The sequence below is a fragment of the Numenius arquata genome, chromosome 9 (assembly GCF_964106895.1).
Source record: "Numenius arquata chromosome 9, bNumArq3.hap1.1, whole genome shotgun sequence".
In the NCBI taxonomy this organism is placed as follows: Eukaryota; Metazoa; Chordata; class Aves; order Charadriiformes; family Scolopacidae; genus Numenius; species Numenius arquata.
Window position 1 is genome coordinate 14,485,180 of NC_133584.1, and position 18,712 is coordinate 14,503,891.

The 18,712-nt window shown below is 36.3% G+C and overlaps 1 protein-coding gene across 3 annotated transcripts in view; it reads right to left on the reverse strand.

The window, feature by feature from the left end:
• Positions 1-18,264, reverse strand: part of ATP13A3 (ATPase 13A3) — a 35,038-nt gene extending 16,774 nt beyond the window's left edge. For 2 of the 3 annotated variants that reach the window (XM_074154060.1, XM_074154062.1), the window contains exons 1-14: positions 18,214-18,264; positions 16,068-16,241; positions 15,045-15,211; positions 14,656-14,748; positions 10,909-10,989; positions 9,219-9,288; positions 8,248-8,382; positions 7,396-7,468; positions 6,492-6,623; positions 5,362-5,541; positions 2,861-3,018; positions 2,012-2,200; positions 1,053-1,114; positions 326-476 (exon numbers count right to left, since the gene is read on the reverse strand). In XM_074154060.1, the coding sequence (XP_074010161.1) occupies positions 326-476; positions 1,053-1,114; positions 2,012-2,200; positions 2,861-3,018; positions 5,362-5,541; positions 6,492-6,623; positions 7,396-7,468; positions 8,248-8,382; positions 9,219-9,288; positions 10,909-10,989; positions 14,656-14,748; positions 15,045-15,211; positions 16,068-16,241; positions 18,214-18,264 (1,716 nt within the window). The remainder of the gene's footprint in view (positions 1-325; positions 477-1,052; positions 1,115-2,011; positions 2,201-2,860; positions 3,019-5,361; positions 5,542-6,491; positions 6,624-7,395; positions 7,469-8,247; positions 8,383-9,218; positions 9,289-10,908; positions 10,990-14,655; positions 14,749-15,044; positions 15,212-16,067; positions 16,242-18,213) is intronic. The other variant, XM_074154061.1, reaches the window with a different exon arrangement.
• Between the last annotated feature and the right edge of the window lie 448 nt (positions 18,265-18,712).

Here is an 18,712-nt window from a genome sequence, read left to right on the forward strand (position 1 = left end):
AGTGTCTTAATTTATCAGTTAACTTAAGATCCACTTTGCTATTTTTTACATGTTTATTATATACATTGAAACCTTGCCACACACATCAGAAAGCAGAAAGTTAACTCTTCAGATTCTTTCAGTTCTAGGAATTGTTGCACAGAACACATTTTAGGAACATTTTCATGTTAAGACTTGCTTTGACACACAAGCGTTTTCAAAAGCCCACTGTATTACAGTTACAGCTTGAAACAGCACATAATGCCTTATCTTGTATATAACAGCATAGGAAACTTAATCACTGATCTTAAAAAGATTTCTTCTCTTGAAACAAGCAGACACTTACCCATCCTATTGCTTCAAACATCTTCAAATCAAGCGGATCCCCAGAAAGCACCCCTTCAATTTTTGTGAGGGAATGACAAGTCGCCATGCAAGCCACAAACTCCGACTTCAGCAAGCTCTCACTGCAAGCACTCTCTTCCGGCAAAAGGAAACTAAAACAATGAAGTTATAATATACTTAGCATAATAGTTATTTATTATGAGCCAATTCAAAAGGTTTGTTTAGATTAACAGAAGAAAATGGACTGCACAAGTCAATGGTATTTTCACACATCAGAGAAAACAGATTAAGACTCTGGGCTGGAATCTTCAGAAACAGTCACAACTTCTGTCTCCCTCAAAAACTCTGTGTTAATTCACTGTCCAGTTTGATTCCTCATACTCTTATCACTTTGTACTTAACTCAGTTAGTTAAGCTAATTCATCTTAGCAACCCAAAGAAGTCATCACTTAGGAGGACAGGATTAAGGTTACATGCTATACTTTAACCGCATCATTTCCGCAGTATGAAGCTAACGAGGTCTCAGACTTAAACTAAATTCCACCTCAGCCTTGTAAGAGTTGTAACTTTCATTACACCTAAACGATATTTTTCAGTTGCATTCTTACAGCTCATTACAGAAATGCAAACAAATATGAGCTCACACTGAATTTTCTACTCTAATCCACTGAAGCTGCTAAAGCACCACAAAGTATCATATTTGCTGTCAGCTCTGAGCTTATCCTTACCGAGCATTTTCCACCCGTTGAATTCCCCAAAGGTCCAAGCCATCCTCAGTCAGTGTGCCCGTCTGCAAAATAAACCAAGGGGCATGGCAAGAAGAAAAAGACTTCAGAAACAAATTATCCTCAGGTAAACCAAAAATTAATATCTAATTAACCAAATTATACTTGAACAATGTATTTTATTTTGTTTTCACTTAAAAAAAAAAATCAAGATTTCAGAACAGGAAATGCAGTATCTCCCTTGATTTTTGCTAGTAACTAAGTTCCAACTCTGTTAAATAACCTAAAAAAAACATTCAAAGCAATCATGCCCCTCTTCAACACCTCTATATTCAGGGGCTGGGGACAACAGAAAAGAGGTACTAAACTCTTAGTGGTACTTTCTTACACCGCTAAAACAGCAACTAAAATATATTCACAAGGGAAATAATAAATTTAGTGTGGGTACTTCAGATTTTAGATTAAAATCTGATGAGGAAAATAAATTTTATTTAAGAATTAGCTAAAATCAAAATATTCTGGCTAGTTGCATTACTGTCTTTAATGTTAAGAAATAACAACAAAATATGCTGGTTTGGCTTTTCATTGAAATAAATGAAAATAAGAAACAAGAAAAATAAGAAACAAGTCTGACCTCACGCTTCAATTTTTCCAGAAGCCTGTGTACTAAATAAAACTCTTAATAGTCCCCAACTCTCACACTTCTGGAGTGCCAGTAGTAAGTTAGGACTTGGGAGTCTTGAGGTAATAAAGCAGCTCTGTATTATAACAAATTTTTAGAGCAGACTAAATTAAGTGAGTTAACAGGTGGTAAACACTGATGATGTGGAAGCTACCAGGGCAAAATGATCTAACTTAAACGAAAGCAATGAATTCTCCTGTAGTTGCTAGTCTATACAAATTCCTTTTAATAATACAATGCCTCTCCAGGTAGCAACACAAATTTTCAAAATTCACCTAACCTTATCAAAACACACAAGGTTCAGCTGGCCACAAATATTTATCCTTTGTGGGCTGATGCAGAAGATGCCAATTTTTTTCAGCCTTCTTTGTGCATAAACAATGCCAGCAGTCATAGCAGCCGGGAGCGCCGGAGGCACCGTGATGGTGATAATGTCCAGAGACTCAATGATAATGGTGTGAGCTGGAACCTGCAATAAAGGTCAGAGTTAATGAACAAGAACTCATTACCTAAAGATTCCCTATCCTACTGAAGCATTACATTACTGTTATCAAAAGTGAAATCCACACATTGCTTTCCCCAGTACAGGACGTTCTGGATTGTCCAGAAACCTAGTGCAATCTTCACCCACCATCAGCAACCACAGTAATCCAGTCCTAAATTATCCACAACCATAACCTCAAGTTTTCACTTTTTCACCTGCAAATGTATTACTTTCAAACAGTAACAGAATAAAGCAAATTTTTTGGAGAGAAAAAAAATTACAGTTATAAGTGTCTTGGTAAGGATTTTTTTTTGTCTGCAGCATGCTTTAAATGTGCTGTATCCTATTTATACCAACTGGGTATCAGTCAGATGGCAATCTTACTTGTAATAAAGATAGAAGTCTAGTAATTGGGTCAGTAGAAATTGAGGTAAATTCAAATTTCACTCTAATATATTCAAATTCTGCTTCTCTGCTGAATTTTGTTCTCAGTAAGCTTGTGTTTCTCATTCCATTAATAGAAAATAAAGCAAAGAAATTTTCACTTAAAATTGAGTTGTTTCTCATTATCTGTGAAGTGTGTTGGAAACAATGATCAAACCTTTTCTAAAACAAGGCTGTTCAGGACCAGAAATTAAAACATACCTCATTTAAGATGCTATTGACAACCGTGTAAAGAAACCCAATGCCTGCCACCACTACCAGAGACAGGAGAAACAAATAGGCATCTCTGTACAGTTTAAAATCAGTTGGCTTTGGATATAGTATGGAACGAACAAGCTGTCCTTTAGCAGTACTAAAGCCTAGAAATAAAAAGGAGTAAGTTATTAAAAGCACAAACAAGAGCAAAGCTATTCAGACATATTAAAAACCTCAATGAAGCCCTTAAGCTACTCATTTCAGTATGACTGTTTCTCAGTATACAGTAACAGATGTTTTGCAATACTGTAATTAAGGTGCTTCAAAAATGTATGTGCACTTCATACTAAGTGCTTCTCTCCTATGGCAAGGGCATGCAGCTGAGTCAAATGAATCCCCCTTCTACAGCAGCAGTAAACCCTCAAATAGTTTGGCCTGGAAGAGTTAGTTGTACTGCATTTTGTCCCTCACAGTGCAGAGCTAGCGGGTATATTTATTAGTTGTCTAATTAAGCCAGTCCTTGCAAAAAGAAAATGAAGTTATTTATAGAGTCCAACCTTAAGTAGTCAAACAGCAAGGCTCTGTAAGCTCCCCTGACAGCCAGAAAGAAAGGAAAAAAAACCTGCAGTGCAGAGTCACCTTTTGGAGAAACCCACCTCTTGATTGCTTTTTGACACCTAAACCAGGAGACAAGACCCCTAGGGGTCTTAGAGTCAGACAACCAGTAGACACCCCAAGATACTCCTTGATCCTTTGCCTCAACACATGAGGAGGCCGAGACACCAGTGCCCAATTTTGTATGCCCGAAACATTTCATATCTGCTTAGACTTCAAAGTCCATTACTACAACCTCAGTATCACTGTCAGATCTGCTGGCATTAGTGACAGCTCCTTGACAGCTTCTTGGTCTGCAAGCCATCACAGCTAAGGCTAAGCTCTCCCAGCAAAGGCTAACCCCTCCACGCTGATACAAGATGATACAAAATTCTTTTAAAGACTAAATTTTCTAGTATCTTCGATTTTGTGGAATCCACCTTCCTCAGATAACAGGATTTTTACTTTTATCTCACTAGGTAAGAATGACTTTAGTTCTTACTATCAGACATCTTAGGAGCAAGAAGCTGCAGGCACTGTGACATCTACCCAGTTCTGTGAGGTGGGAAACTCCCTACTTGCCTAAAAGCTGTCCCAATAAAACCAGACTGGAGAATAGAGAAGATTTTATATTCCTTTGCTCCTCTCTCTATATACATATATAGTCATAGCAGGAAAGCTGTACTTGTCCATACATAAAATCTGAACAAGGTCCACAAAGCTAAATTCATCCTGTTTACAACACAGGAGCTAACTCTGACCTGTCACGGGCAAAGAGCAGATTGAAAAAATGACTTCAGATGTCAGGGCAGTAAGAGTCAAGGTGTTGGAAGCAATTACAATTCTCCCTGTAAGAGTTCCAGATCATCATTTCCAACTTTAAAAAAAAAAAGGCATCATCCTTCCTGCAGAGAAGAAAAAATAAGTCTTCAGCAGTTCTTTTCTGTTCCTGTTTTGGACCTGTATATACACATCAGGCTGGGCACACAATTTTTTTATTTAAGAAATAAAAGAAGTTCAGATGGATATTATTAAAGGGGAGACATGTTCAAGGGAAAGGAAATATTTTTCTTTGAAAAAAAGACTAATAAAAGCCTCTATAAAGACATTAATGAGTTCGATAAAAAAATCAGAACACTGCTAAAACAAACTAACACAAGGTGAAGAGAAGACACCAGAGAGAGAAGAGGCTAATTAGGATGAAGTTACTTGTTGGAAAACTTGTTTTGAATAGTATTCTAGTCAAAGTAGTCAAATTTATTCTATTCAATTCTATTGTAGCTCGGATTATAGCTTACATCCATCTATTTTGTGGTGTTTTTCTTAAGATCATCTTTGTAAAGTTACAATTTGTAAAGCTCAACTACATTAGTCTGTGCAGTTGTTTTTAATAGAACATCTGTATTACCTAAACCCAAACCTTTAACGTGTTAGTATGAATAAGCACTTCTGTAGAAAGGGCTAGATCGAACACATTTTTTAAACAAATGTTATGTGCTTTGGTGAAATTATGGGCAAAGAAAAACATTTGACATTGCCAATGACTCCACTAAAATGAGCCGTTCCCCGCTACCCGCCCAATCCGATGGCATGCCAGACCTTTTCAAAGAGGCATATGTAGTTCAACCAATACACTGTAAGAGAGATCTAAAAGACCTGAAAATGCTTCAGATAAGTTTTAAATTGATGCTAAAGAATGATTCACTGTCTTGCTTGCCAATTGGTACTCCCCAGGCCATTATCTAATTCTACTATTGTTGTAAGACATTTCTCAAATTATTTGGGGAATACTTATTTATCCAAGCTTAGCAATATTCAACACAATACTCCAGTATTGTGGAGTAACTATCAGCTGACACACACCTACAAAAGTGAGCAGTATGTTAACAAGTGATAAACGTAATGATCAATACCTGTTCTCACTACTAGAGCTTTGACCAATTCTCCAGTATAAAAACGTGTTTGAATGACATTGGTTCCACAGAACAAAGTATGCCGTTTATGCACTTCTGGACTGTATATTTCATCTCCCATTGCTTTTGAATATTCTGAAGGATTTGGTAGATTAATCTTTGTGACAGGAACACTTTCACCTTAAACAGAAAAAGAGTCTCTAAGCAAGATCAAATAAGAATAGACACTTTTTTCCTTCAAAACTTCAGAACAGTAGAATCATATAATCTCACTTCATCAGCACAGAAGCAGACATGGAAAAAGTCATCTTCCTCTCAGCACATCATTAGGTAGTCTCTCACTTATTAGCCTCAGCTCAGCAGATTCCTTATCCTATTTAACCCTATTCATTATTTACCAATCCAGCCTTTGTGCCTCTTACTTCAAATCAGATAGGTGTAAAATACAGTTCATTGAAAAAAAAAAACAGGACAAGCTTCCTTCTCCTGCTGCAAGGCATCACCCCACCTTTACTCAGAAAAACTAGAGGGTTTTTACCAGTTGCTAGCAGCATCAAGAGGCTCAAGTATATTCAAAGAATTGAGCATGATAAAACACAATCTCTGAACTACAATTGTCTTAACGCTGCCAGTTGGGACAGATTATCCTAGGAATAACAAAAAGTCCATCCAATTTACTGAAGCTGTCCTTCAAATACATCAGGTCCCTGGTTTGAGAGTATGCAGGCACAACTTGAGATAATTTCTGTTTTTAAATACAGCAGAACATTCTACTCACTAGCTTCATTCTTGGAAACAGCTAAAAAGTTTGGGCAAAAATTTTCTGAAGAAACATACTGCAGAACTCAATCTGCACGGAGAACACCAAGTCAAGAGGCAGAAGACAAACTACGAAGAAGAAAGCTTTTCAACAAGAAACCATCACTCATTTTTGGAGTTGCCAAGCAGTACCAGAAAGCTGTTGCAGACAAACAGAGCACAAACATATAAGTACTTAGGAGCATAGGTAACTGCAAGAACATACACAATTCAAGCAAAATAAACATATGCACTTCCACTAGAGCATAGCGCAAGTTAAGCATGCACACACTAATGTTTAGCCACACAAAACTGTATCAAGTTTACTCTACCTGTTAACATGCTTTCATTTACGATGCAAGTACCACTGAGAAGTACTGCATCACAGGGCATAATTGTCCCATTAGATGGAATCAACATGATATCTCCAGGCACAAGGTCGGTGGAAAGGATTTCTTCTATTTCTGAGTGTTAAAACACAAACAAGTTTACCTGAAAATAGCCACCACCTACGAAACCTGATAAAGATCCTCACAGCTAAGATCCAGGTGGTGAAAATTCAGATTATACTTCATTTTATTAATGGCGTTATGAAAAGTTTTTGAAAAGATATAGGAAAAAGCCATCTATACACCCAATTCCACCACAGATTAAACTCTAGAGCACATGGATATAGTTCATCATAACAAATCAAAGGAATCAAGTTTGTACAAAAGATATTAACAATTAACTTCAGTATAAAGACAGAAGTCCAACACAAATGCATGTCCTACAAAACAGTATCACAAACCACACCACAACCTAACCATCTTCAACTTGTGGTATCCCAACGAGCAACAGTCCAGAAATCATTTGCAGCCCCTACTGTACAAAAAATTGTAATGGAAACCCAACACGTGTAAATCTTCAAACCAAGAAACAAACTACAACGACAATTACATATGTGGAGTGGTAGATAAAGAGAAACAGGAATAGCGCAAGCACCTCATCTAGAACAAACCTGATACTTGCTAAAAATACTATCTAGAAGGACAATCCTGAACAGATGATTATCCTATTTAAATTCCACTTCGCAACTTCTTGTTTTTCCATACAATTAAACAACATAAAAAAAATTCCATACAAAATGCAAACATTTTAAGTTGATCAAAGAAAGCATGGATGTACATCAACTTTACACTCACACATTTAACAAATAATTTAAATTCAGCCTTCTGAACCACCTGTGAAGCTTACCTTGGTTTCCTCTGCAGACAGAAACCCTGACAATGCTGTGAGCTGCTACCATGTCATGTAACATAACATATTGCTGCAAAGGGGAGAAAACAGATCACTATTTAAAAGCAAAGCTTACTGTCTTCTAAATGCACGTTCTATCTCTACAAGTAGAAGTGATGAGATTCTGTACTAACATTCTTTTACAACAAAGTGTTACTGAAAACATTCTTTTGAATGTAGGGAATCTATGGGCAAATAAATGTTGAGTGCATTAACCTGTACAGGTTCTTACTTTTAACAGCATTCTGAAAGCAAATACACACTGCCATGCAAAATGTTATAAAAACGTTTGGTCATTAGCACACATGAGAAAAAACTGCAGTAGTTGTACAAACTTGGATTAAGGTAAGAGGGGCTTTTTTTGTCTCTGGTCTAAGTTCAGAGATTGCAATTTAAGGATAATTACTACTTCGATTTCCACCAGCTACAGCCAAGTTTACAGAGAAAAGCACATAACCAATTTAACAATCCACACATTTGGCTGGTGCTCAATTCCACTGACTTTTGCAAATAGAAGATGGACTCAGTACTGCAAATACAACTTGGTACATAAACTTGTGCCCATTCTATTTAAGTGAGGTAGTGTTTCTGTTATCTGAGCTCAACCTAGTGACTCAACAGCATGGAAAGTCAGCAGAGAGGGTCTCAAAGAGAACTGTAAATCCAAATTCTTTCAGCTCAAAGAAGGAAAACCCAGAACAATATTCTACTTATATACCTCCGAAAAATTCTGAAAGATTTGCAGGCAATTCACATCAAAATAAACCAATCAAATAGCTGAAAAGATGCGTCTGTTTTCTTTGAACTTACCTTTCTAATGGTGTAGAGTGAGCTAACAATGGATATTACAGACATGATCACAATTGCTAATGCATAGTAGTGATATTCATCAGTGATCCACAATATCACACTGAACAACTGAAAAATGTAAAAAGGGTTGAGAACCTAGAAGAGTGACAGAACATTAAAGTTAAACCAAAAGGTTACACACATTCTCCATCAGAAGAATCAGAATCCTGCTCCTCCATGGAGGAGATAAATCTTTCAGTTCTTTACACCTGATTTTGCCAAACTGCTCCCTCTTTTTCACCACTTCCTCAGCCCCTCAAAAGCCCAGTTCCCACTAAAATGATAGATGAATACATACTTTTAAGACTGTGTGCATTTCCCCCCTTCACTCCCTTCACTTCAAAGCAAAATGATTGGGAACATCTGATGTGTTAATTTGGGTGTTATTATTTATTTCTTATTAATAAATGCACTGACACCTCAAGTTCTTACCCCCTTAGTTCAGGTTGGAGAGTTTTTTTGTTCAAAAGCTTTTATCACATGGATAACAAGTCAATCATTCAAATCCATGTGATACAGGGAAAATGGAACAAATCCAACAGAAGTATATGCAAGAACATGTTTGATTTGATTCATATGTTGTAATGTATAATCCCTGGGCCGATAACAGAAAACATAATTGGTGGCTTTATGTTTGAAATGAACAACAAAAAAAATACATAAGATGCACACCCTCTCAAAGAATTCTGACACATTTTCTAATGTCCTTGCTAAGGCACCAGGTTGTGAATTCTGAAGAGCTTACAGTTAAGGCCTTTAAAGTTTGGAGAGCTCAAAAATAGAAGTCCATATAATTTTGCTTTACAGTGCTGGACTCTGGGGGAAGTTTCTGTTTTACATTATTATTTGAAGACCAGTCCAATAGTCATTGTACTAAAAGTAATTTATAATGATACCTTTTTTTTTAAAATTTGTTACAGAAGAGATCTTACCTCCTTAATCAGAAGCTTAAAAATGGAAGGCACTTTCACAGCAATTTCATTTACTCCATAGAATGCTTTTCTGCATTAATAAAAGAAAAATATCAAAAGACAGTTAACACTTATTAGAAATCTTATGCACTTCAAAGTAACTCCATTAAAATGAGAAAGTACAAAATTTTATTTAATCTGTCACCCCTTTTATTTATCGCATTGTTTCAAAAGGCATTTATCAGAAAATATTTACCCAGTGAGATTTTTCAATACAAAGATAATTATTTTATATTTCAATTTAAGCTAACTTAATTTTTAGGTTCTTTCTAATAAGATTTCCCTGTAAACTATGTATAGGTCCAATGTTAGTAAATATGTCATTCTGAAAGCCAGTACGTGGCTCTCACTAACTTCAAGCTTGAAAAAGTGTTAAGTCTTACCCTGCGGTAAGAGACTGTTTTCATGGTTCTGTATCCTAATTTTATTCTTAGCATGAAAAAAGGCAAATCATGAAAGGGGGAGCAAGAACGACCCTCTGATGGGATCCGAGATGGTTAAATGACATGAAGAAGCCCTTAAAGGATGTTCTTAAGGAAAAGGCTTTTCTTGTAGCAAAAGACACAAATTGACAGAAAATTGACTAAATTGACAGAAAATGGAATGATGAGCAAGCAGGTGTTTCCATTATTTTAAACTCTAAGGAGATCTCATTTGCAAAAAAACAGCCCAGAATGTAACACAACCCAAACTATTCCAGTCTGGGTAGTCTTATCAATAAATTAGAACACCAATAATTAAGTACATATCTATATTTTCACAATAGATATTCCAGCTTCTTGTTCAAATTTGAGAACCAAGAAATCCCTGAACTATGTACCATTACAGTTACATTTTAAAGGGCTTTTTCCCCACACTAAGTTCTTCTCTACCCATGCACTTCAGTTGTGTCCCTTGACAAGCTTTTTTGCACAGTTAGAGTAAAATAGCATGTTAAAAAAGTATTATTTTTTCCCAGTTATTTCTTGCAAACCAGAATTAAAAGAAAAAGCGGGGAATGCATTTAGCCCCAACCAACCAGAGATAGACCCATGCAAGCTACGGGACACACCTCTTATACCAACTAAGCTTTTAAAATTCAAGCCAAAGTCCTGAGACCTGGAAATTTCAGCCTGATCTTCCTAAAAAAAAGAAAATAGTTACAGTTCAGGCCAAGTTTGTTGCTTCCTGGCATCCACTATTCTTTATCAGACATTTAGCACACTACCCCCTCTCTCAGTGACCATTACCCAAGGATGGGAAAGAAAACAAGCAGCAGAGCGTCTCCCTCAGCGTTCCCTTCCAGCCTTCAACAATCTGCAGCTTGAGACAAATGAGCATCCTTCCAGCTAAAGTGCCCTTGATGGACTTTTCCAATGTGAATCAGGCTATTTACCTCTGAACCCATACACGCCCTTCAAAAACGACAATATGTTATGGTAACATTTGTCAGTTAAAGGCAAGTTATTTGGAAACAAACAGCTACTTTGTTTCACATCAACTACTCAATGTATAGGAATGTAAAACAAGAATTTCCTATATCTAACAGCCTTCTTTGAAGGAGGTGTAAGAGCCTGTCTGTAATCATTAATCACTCAACTGTCTTCTAGTTTTGTTAACGCTTTAAGCACAGTTAATGGAACAATTTTTTCCTTAAATACTATAACATTACCTGTAGTCATGCATTTCCTTTGTCAGTCCTGTGCTGTGTTCGTTATGAATTGAAGAACAGAATGTAGATTCATCTAGACCACTAAGTAAAGGAAAAAGTCAATGAGTTATTTAAGAAACCTGATATTTCAAATGACGTATTCAGTAACTAAAAGAGCTAGGTCTTTGCCAAGAGTTACACTGTATTATAAAAAGACAAAGTCTACGGATTAATGTTTTTCTAGCAATTTTGTCACAACTGTAGATATCAATAAGATGTCAAAAGTGTTCCTCTTGTTGACACCTCTTACTCTGTGGGATAGTCATATCTATTTCAATCAAATGGAGATACGCTAAAAAAAAAAAAAAAAAAAAGAGTACAGCACTAGCATAACTACTATTCAAAGGCCTCTAAAAAGAAAAAATGAGCAAGTTTTACAAAATATATGACATCAATATGTTTTAGTATTTCTTCAAATAACCTTCATTTGTCTCTAAGTAGTAATAGAGGCATTTTAGAAACAATTATTAATCAATTTAACAAATAAATCTATACTGAAGCTGCTCTGCAGCACCTTGATATCAAAGTTTTATCCATGACTAGGTAAAGTACAGTCTACATTTTAAGTACTTCCTTATCACTGGAAGACTCATCTTCACGGGACATTTCTACATGCTGTGAAAGCAAATACAGTTTAGAAGACCTGCAGATAAGCAAGCACCCTTGAAACATCATTATGATTACAGCTACAGGATCATTTCAACTACCAAACTCAGTAGATCGCACATATCATGCCCAATATCCAGGTATTTTCTAGCAGACATACTTCGGATGCACAAGAAAACATCATTACCTTCCAAAAGGCTTTCGCAGATGACATGACAAAACCAGGACTATTCAACCCAAGTCTTTTTTATATTGGGCATCTATTAAGTTCTCTACTAACAAGAATTCAGAGTTGTCCCAGTGAAAACTGTTTACTGTGCATACATAGTGACAACTATTTCCATTCTCTACAACACAGGGAAAGCTTTAAACATCCTCACTACTGCAAAGGCTAGGACCCCGTTTCTGCCAACTTCTCGTAGAAGAACAGAAGGCGAAAATGTTAGTGTGTTAATCTGCCCACAGGTTTACGAGGTTTCCCTAAAATTTTTCAAGTACAAGGATTTTAAAATTATGCTTTTTAGGTGAAGAAATATACAATTCTCTGTTAATAACTGTGCTTTTCCTCCCATTCTGTCCCAAATGATTCAGTTTTTCTTTTTCTGGACAAAAAGGAATAGAACAGTGGGTTTAAGAAGAGCCCCTAAAACTAAGTGCTTTATATGCAAATATGCATATCTATGTAATGTCCATGCAAAGATAAACCTTGTAATAGGAAGTTATCTGCTTTTTACACTACCGAATTCCCAGGGCATTTAAAAAAAAAAAATCCCTGTGTCTACACAGTTTATTACTTAAAGCACTCATCAACTCACTCAGAGATTCAGTTGATACTAGCTAAAACAAAACAGACATACAAGGTCAAAGTTGCATCCTCTTTGGCTAGATGACCAAGTCTGATTTAGTTTAAGAACAAATACACTAGCATTTCCTGTGTTTAAAGAGTGATCTTAATATTACATTATTATAAAAAGAACAATAATATGAAACTCAAGCTCTCATAACCACATTAGTTGCCCAAGAAATCTTAATTTCCTTCCCTTCTGTATTGTGCTAAGTCTTTAATTATGTAATCAAACTGTTCTGTCTCTTGATACTTGGATAATTAACTGCACAGAGTGAATCTATCTTCATGATGTAGTATTGTTCTTAGATCACAACTGTTGCTTGCCTTATGATTGTACTATAAAGCCCTCAGTCTCACATCCCATCTCTTCACAAATATTAACTTGATTCTCTACCATGTTATTATCTGGTTTTTACAAAATTGAAGAGCAGATTAAGAAAAGGTATCTTGAGGAAGGACAAGCATTTAAGACTTCTTTTCAGAATATTTAGCATTCATCAGCTCAGCTATTATTTCAGAGGTGGTACCTAGTACTTCACTACATGATCACACCTAATTCACTTTAGAGAAAAGTTACAGCAAACTTCTTATTTGACCTTGTGCAAAAGTGACTTGGTACTCTGCCAGTATTGGGTATGTCTCAGACATGTCTCTTTATTATCCCATTGGTGAATAACAGTGTCCAGCTCTGCTACGGTACCTGACTAAACAAGTGGTCAGGCTCAGTCGTTGTCAATACATCAAACAAATGAAAGTTTGGCATATCAGCAAGAATGTGACTGACTAAATGCTCACATAACTTCACAGACATATCTGAGATTTTTCCAGGGCTTATAAATTGGCTGAGTTATCACAAGAACATCAAAAGGCACAGTCAAATAGCCAAAAAATGCCAAGTTTCAAGTCACCGCTTTAATTCTAAGGAACATTTTTCCCAAACATGGAGTCATATGTTTTTTCCCCCCCATATCAGTTCTTAGCATAAAAGTATAGTTTTGGGTTATTTTTCTAAATCTCATCTGTGGGAAATATTCCCTTTGAACAGTTTAAATTAGCAACACTATAGGCATAAAAACAGGACCTGGTAATGTAAAATGACAAGTGTCACTACCTGCACCACTGTAATTCACAGGAGGCTTAACATAAAAATTACATTAAAAGCTTTGAATCATTTACACTTGAAGTGAGACATTTCCACCCTCCCAGAGGAGGAGTGCTCAGGATTATAACTGCTTGTATTATGATAATTTCTTTAAATTGTTTCTTTATCATTGCTGATAAATTTCCATACTATTTGCACACGTGATTTTTTAAAACATAAGAAACATATGCTGAGTATGTTTCTTCTTACAGAAATTTTGGCTATTTTACTGTCCTTCAGTCACTGATCATTATTTTTTTCTATATGTAGTGCTTGAACTTTTCCATGTGATAGTTCAATGCACTGAACATTGATTTAAGCTAAGAAGAGGTTATATTTCTGATCTGAACTTCTTATTTTAGCAAGCAGTTGTCAAAAATGGAGAAGCCTGTGTTCATTTAACTTGCTAGCACTACGAGAAGGCCTTAGCAGTACCATCTGAGAAAAAAAAAAAGTTTTCTTCTTAAACTCTTAAGGATGAATTGCTACTGGATAAAAGAAAATACAGCACGTCACATTCAGTGAGCGCAGCTAGTATTGCCCACTAAAGGACATTTTCCATCAATGAGAGAAGAGACCTGTTTTTGTTCCTAAAGAGTAACAGAAGAGGGATCAAATTCAGCTCAAATGGACTAAAATGTAGCAGCACAGACCTACAAAACCGCAAGCAACAAGGTATTTGGTGAATTCTCCTCTTCCTAGATTCTACTTTAGGGTCTAGCTCAGCAGCAAACCAAAAAATAGAAGTTATTCCATCAGAAGGAAAGTTTTTAAGAGTTTATATAGAAGGGGAACTACGGTCTATAAACAGGTGCTCTGATTCTCAAATAACACTCCAAGAACAAGCAAAAATCCTGCAGAGGCATGCAGCCTGTCACCCTATAAGAATCATGCTCAATAAAGGTAGATTAAATAAATACCTTCCTTCCAAAGTCACATACGAGTTAAAAATCTCCCTGCTCTCACTATGGTTCAAACAAAGACTCAAATGAGCGAAAACAGCTGGTCAGAACATGATACCAGTTTTCATCATATTCTTAGGCATGCGATTGTGTTTTAAAAAAAAATGTAGTCTGAAGCACAACACACAAGACAAAAAAAAAAGTATTCTTACCGTAAAACATCAAAACTTTGAACTGAATCATTCCAGAAATACTTCACGCTGTGATGTGAGAAATAACGAATCTGCAAAGGCAGAGATGTTAAACTAGCACCACTTAACACCTCTTTTAATTGACTTCATTCTGAACCGCAATAGAAAGTGAATTTAAAAAAACTTCACTAAAGACATGAATAGTTGCCTTTCAAAATAGTATTTCAAGCATTCCACAATTTCCAGTAACAAGTTATTGAGAAAAAGATTTGTGCTCCACCCAAAGAATAAGTTAGCCTTTTAGACAAAAGCAGCAGCTCATGTGTACTGTACTGTGCGTGTTTACTCCAGACACTATTCGAGATAGTTTGAAAATCAGCAAGCATAGCATTGCAGGTTTACTTACAGGCAAATATTTTTTCAAATAATTTTTATTCTCTTCTGCAGCAGATTCACAGAAATGAACAGCATGGCCATTTGAAACCTTGTGTACAATGTGGTTAGGATTCTGTAAAGGGTTGGCTCCCAAAGAAGGCATAATGCGAACCTTTGCACAAAACCATATCTTGAATTCATCCTTAAAAAGAAAGAAAAAAATGAGTTAGTTGATACACCATTTAAACAGCATCTTACTACAACAGCAGTAGCCAAATGTGTCAAAAACAGATGACAGATTAGCAGAGCCCATACATAACTACAGAAGATATCCCCAAGTTAGTATCAGTTACCTTAAGAATACATTTTCTTTCCACAGTTCTAAAAGCGGGATTTTTCTGCACTTTTACTTTTTTGGGGGGGCTGATTTAAATTTTTTTTTAAGCAATGAGTCTTGGTACTTGAATTTTGACATCTTCAGCTCTTCACAATTTAATATAGTCATTCTGTAGGAGGAGGAACTATGGGATTCCTACGCATTTAGCTGCACCCACCTGGCAACTTCATGTAACTGAGGACAACATCATAACCAGGGACTGTAGACAGCAATTGTGGAGGAAGAAAATCACTTGAAATCAAACCCCACTTGGGTCCAACAGTTACACCTTAATTCAACAAATGTATCTTTCCTGAACAAGGGAGGAAAAACCTGAAAACTATGTTATCAGGTTATATAAACCAGGCATCTGTCTGAAACTTGTCATGACAACAGGATTCATATATTTAATTCTTAAAATCCAAAATCAAAGACTTTCTTTTTGCCGTGTCCCCTGCAAACAGCTGTCAGTCATCCCATATGGGCAGCGAAGTTATGTACAAGGAGCAGCAAAAGCTACAGGCAGCAAAACTATGGACAAGTACCAAAGAGCACAGTTCTGCAGGGCTGTAAAACAAAATCATATCTACATTGCAGACAAGGATTTGTGTATTTTAGTAAGCAGCCAGAGGGATGTGAAACAGCTGCAAACCGGGAGCAGCGCACGCTCCTATGGACTTACAGTTGTTCTCAGCAGAACCACTTCACAGTCTTTAAGCGTAGTCCTTCTGCACGTTGCTTTCACACGCCACTGAGGCATCCAGTAGAGGAGGAGGAGAAGAAAACCACCAGAACAGATCACTCCTACAATAACTAGCACCAACTTCCAACGACACAGTTCATAACCATAGATCTCCTGCATGGAAACAGAGAAACAAATAACAAACAATGACCCTTTTTAATTGCTCTGGCTTGGGAAGCCAACATTATTTTTTTCATAAAGTGCGGTATTTAAAGCAAATCAAATTTCAAAGCCATTTTCTCCTTTTTTTTTTTTTCCCCTTGGGGGAAGAAAGATTTAAAAAACTTAATACATGACAGGGAGGCAACAAAAAGGAGGACAAATATAAACATTGGTAAAAGCCTCAGAAAAGCAGAGCGCACACACACTGTTTAAAACATTTCATTACAGGACCTGTCTCCTCTCTGCACTGCTCCCTAGGGACTTTGGTTGCAACAAAAACTGCCTTAACTCTCAGTGAACAAATTTTTGACCACAACCATGACACAGTACAAGCCAAGCAAGAAGTTAGGAGTAAAAGCATATTTAGTTTTGTCAAATGCTGATTTTACCACATTAGCATTTGATTATCTAGCACAGCTCTGAATGCTAGCATAGCATTAGTTTTTGTTGCCAGCAGAATTTCATACTTTTTAAAGAAACATGTAAATATATTTGTCAAATGCTACTTTTAAGTAAAGAAACGGGCTTATTTTGCCTGCCATTTAACAATAAATGCTACCATGAAACATTTGACAGTACAGCTTGCAGTTTCTAAGGCTCTGTAACTTGCACCAGCTGGAAAAATCCTTTTCTCCCATTAAAAAACCCACGAAGTATTAAGTGTGCCTTGGTCAAAGGCAAGTACCAACTTAATCTGATGACAGCCTGGAACAGAAAATAATTCAGTGACTTACTAGATGCTGTGTTACATTCCTGAGTTTCACATTACATCATTAGATTATATTTCCTGCTGCAAAAGAGCAATGAAGTTTCCCATTGAGTCCCACCCACGTTGTTCATATTGACACCAACTTTTTGCAAATTCTTTTGTACTTTTCATTCAAGTGTATTATAAATTGTTTAAACTCCTTTCTTAAGAAAAGCCTTTTCAACAAGTTCATTTTGCAGCCTTCTCAGCTGACAAGCAGCAGAAACAAAACCCATTCTCTGTTATCCCCAAGACACCGAAGTCAGTATTCACTCCTTACCAATAAAAACAGGTGGGTGAATGATAGTGGGAAAGGTTAATGCTTTTTTTGGGGCAAAACAAAATTTTTTCTTCCCCAAAATGTTTATTTTTAGTGATCAGACTATAAGCATCTCAGTTTCATTTTTTGTTGAAAGGTGTATTTGCCTACTCTCTGCATTAGAGCCGGTCTAGTGAAGAGCAGCTTTTCCTAGCAGCGTGCACAAAGGAGGAACAAATACTTCAATTCACGGGAATCCATCATTGTTTAAAACAAAAATCCCCATATACCCTAAATATTTTCTGCTCTCTCTAGAATGGGCTAGAAATTTAAAGATCAGCTGCCACTATTTGCCTGTCAAAGCTAACTGCTGTGTCTTCCAGTACAAACGACGAGATATAATTGCTCTAGTAGGAAGCAAAGTATTATGTGCTACCAAATACCCACACAACTGCTCGCCATGCTTTAGGGAGTGGGTCTTATCTGCATAAATATGAATATGCAAGAGTATGCAGAGTACAGTCAGATTATGGAGCATTAACCTGCTTTAAAAGACAAGAAAAAAGCTGCAAGATTTGGAGAAAACAACAAAAAAAAAACCCAAAGCCAAACACTTTGCTTCCATTTTCCTTTAAAAAACATTAAAATGTTAAGTACCAAAATCTTTTATCTATTGGACTGCTGACCTCAATGTAGCCAACCCAGAACCTTTGCAAAGGCTTTCAACAAAAACATATCCTATCCCAAGACTAGATTTCTTAATACCAAAAAAGATTATCAAGGATAACCTTATAAAATTGCTAAAATCATTTAAACTGAAACAGTCCACTTCCTGACAAAATATGCCCCATGTAGAGGGGAAACCATGGAAGCGTGTTTCTTTCCCCGTATAAAAATAGACAAACAGAATTAATTACCATCTCATCCTCCTCTGCTTTATTGACAAATTTCTTTTCTTCTTTCTCCATGTTTAGTACGATATGGAACTTCTCAACTTGAGATATGGAAGACCTTTAACAACAAAAGAATTAAAAATTGAAACAACGTTACTGATTTTATAGCTAAATATTAGGTTGTTTTGAGTTCTCTTCAGTAAGCACAGACACATGAAACACACTGACATCATATCAATATAGATCTTAAATTTTCACTGTTACTAGTTTCCAGTAGTAATGGCCCAAGGAGCTCTAGTAAAGCTTTAAGACTGAACACTGGATGAATACAAGTGAAATACTGCAGAAACAGCAGGCTTTGAAGAAGAGAAAAGAGTATACACCAATTTAACTGGATTACATTCTATATGCAGCAAGCAGGTTTTGGTACATTCTACAAACTTCACGATGGAAATGTAAATTAAACCTGTAAAAAGAAAAAGCTTAAAAGTAGGTCAAGATTACGCTTTTCTATCATTCTATA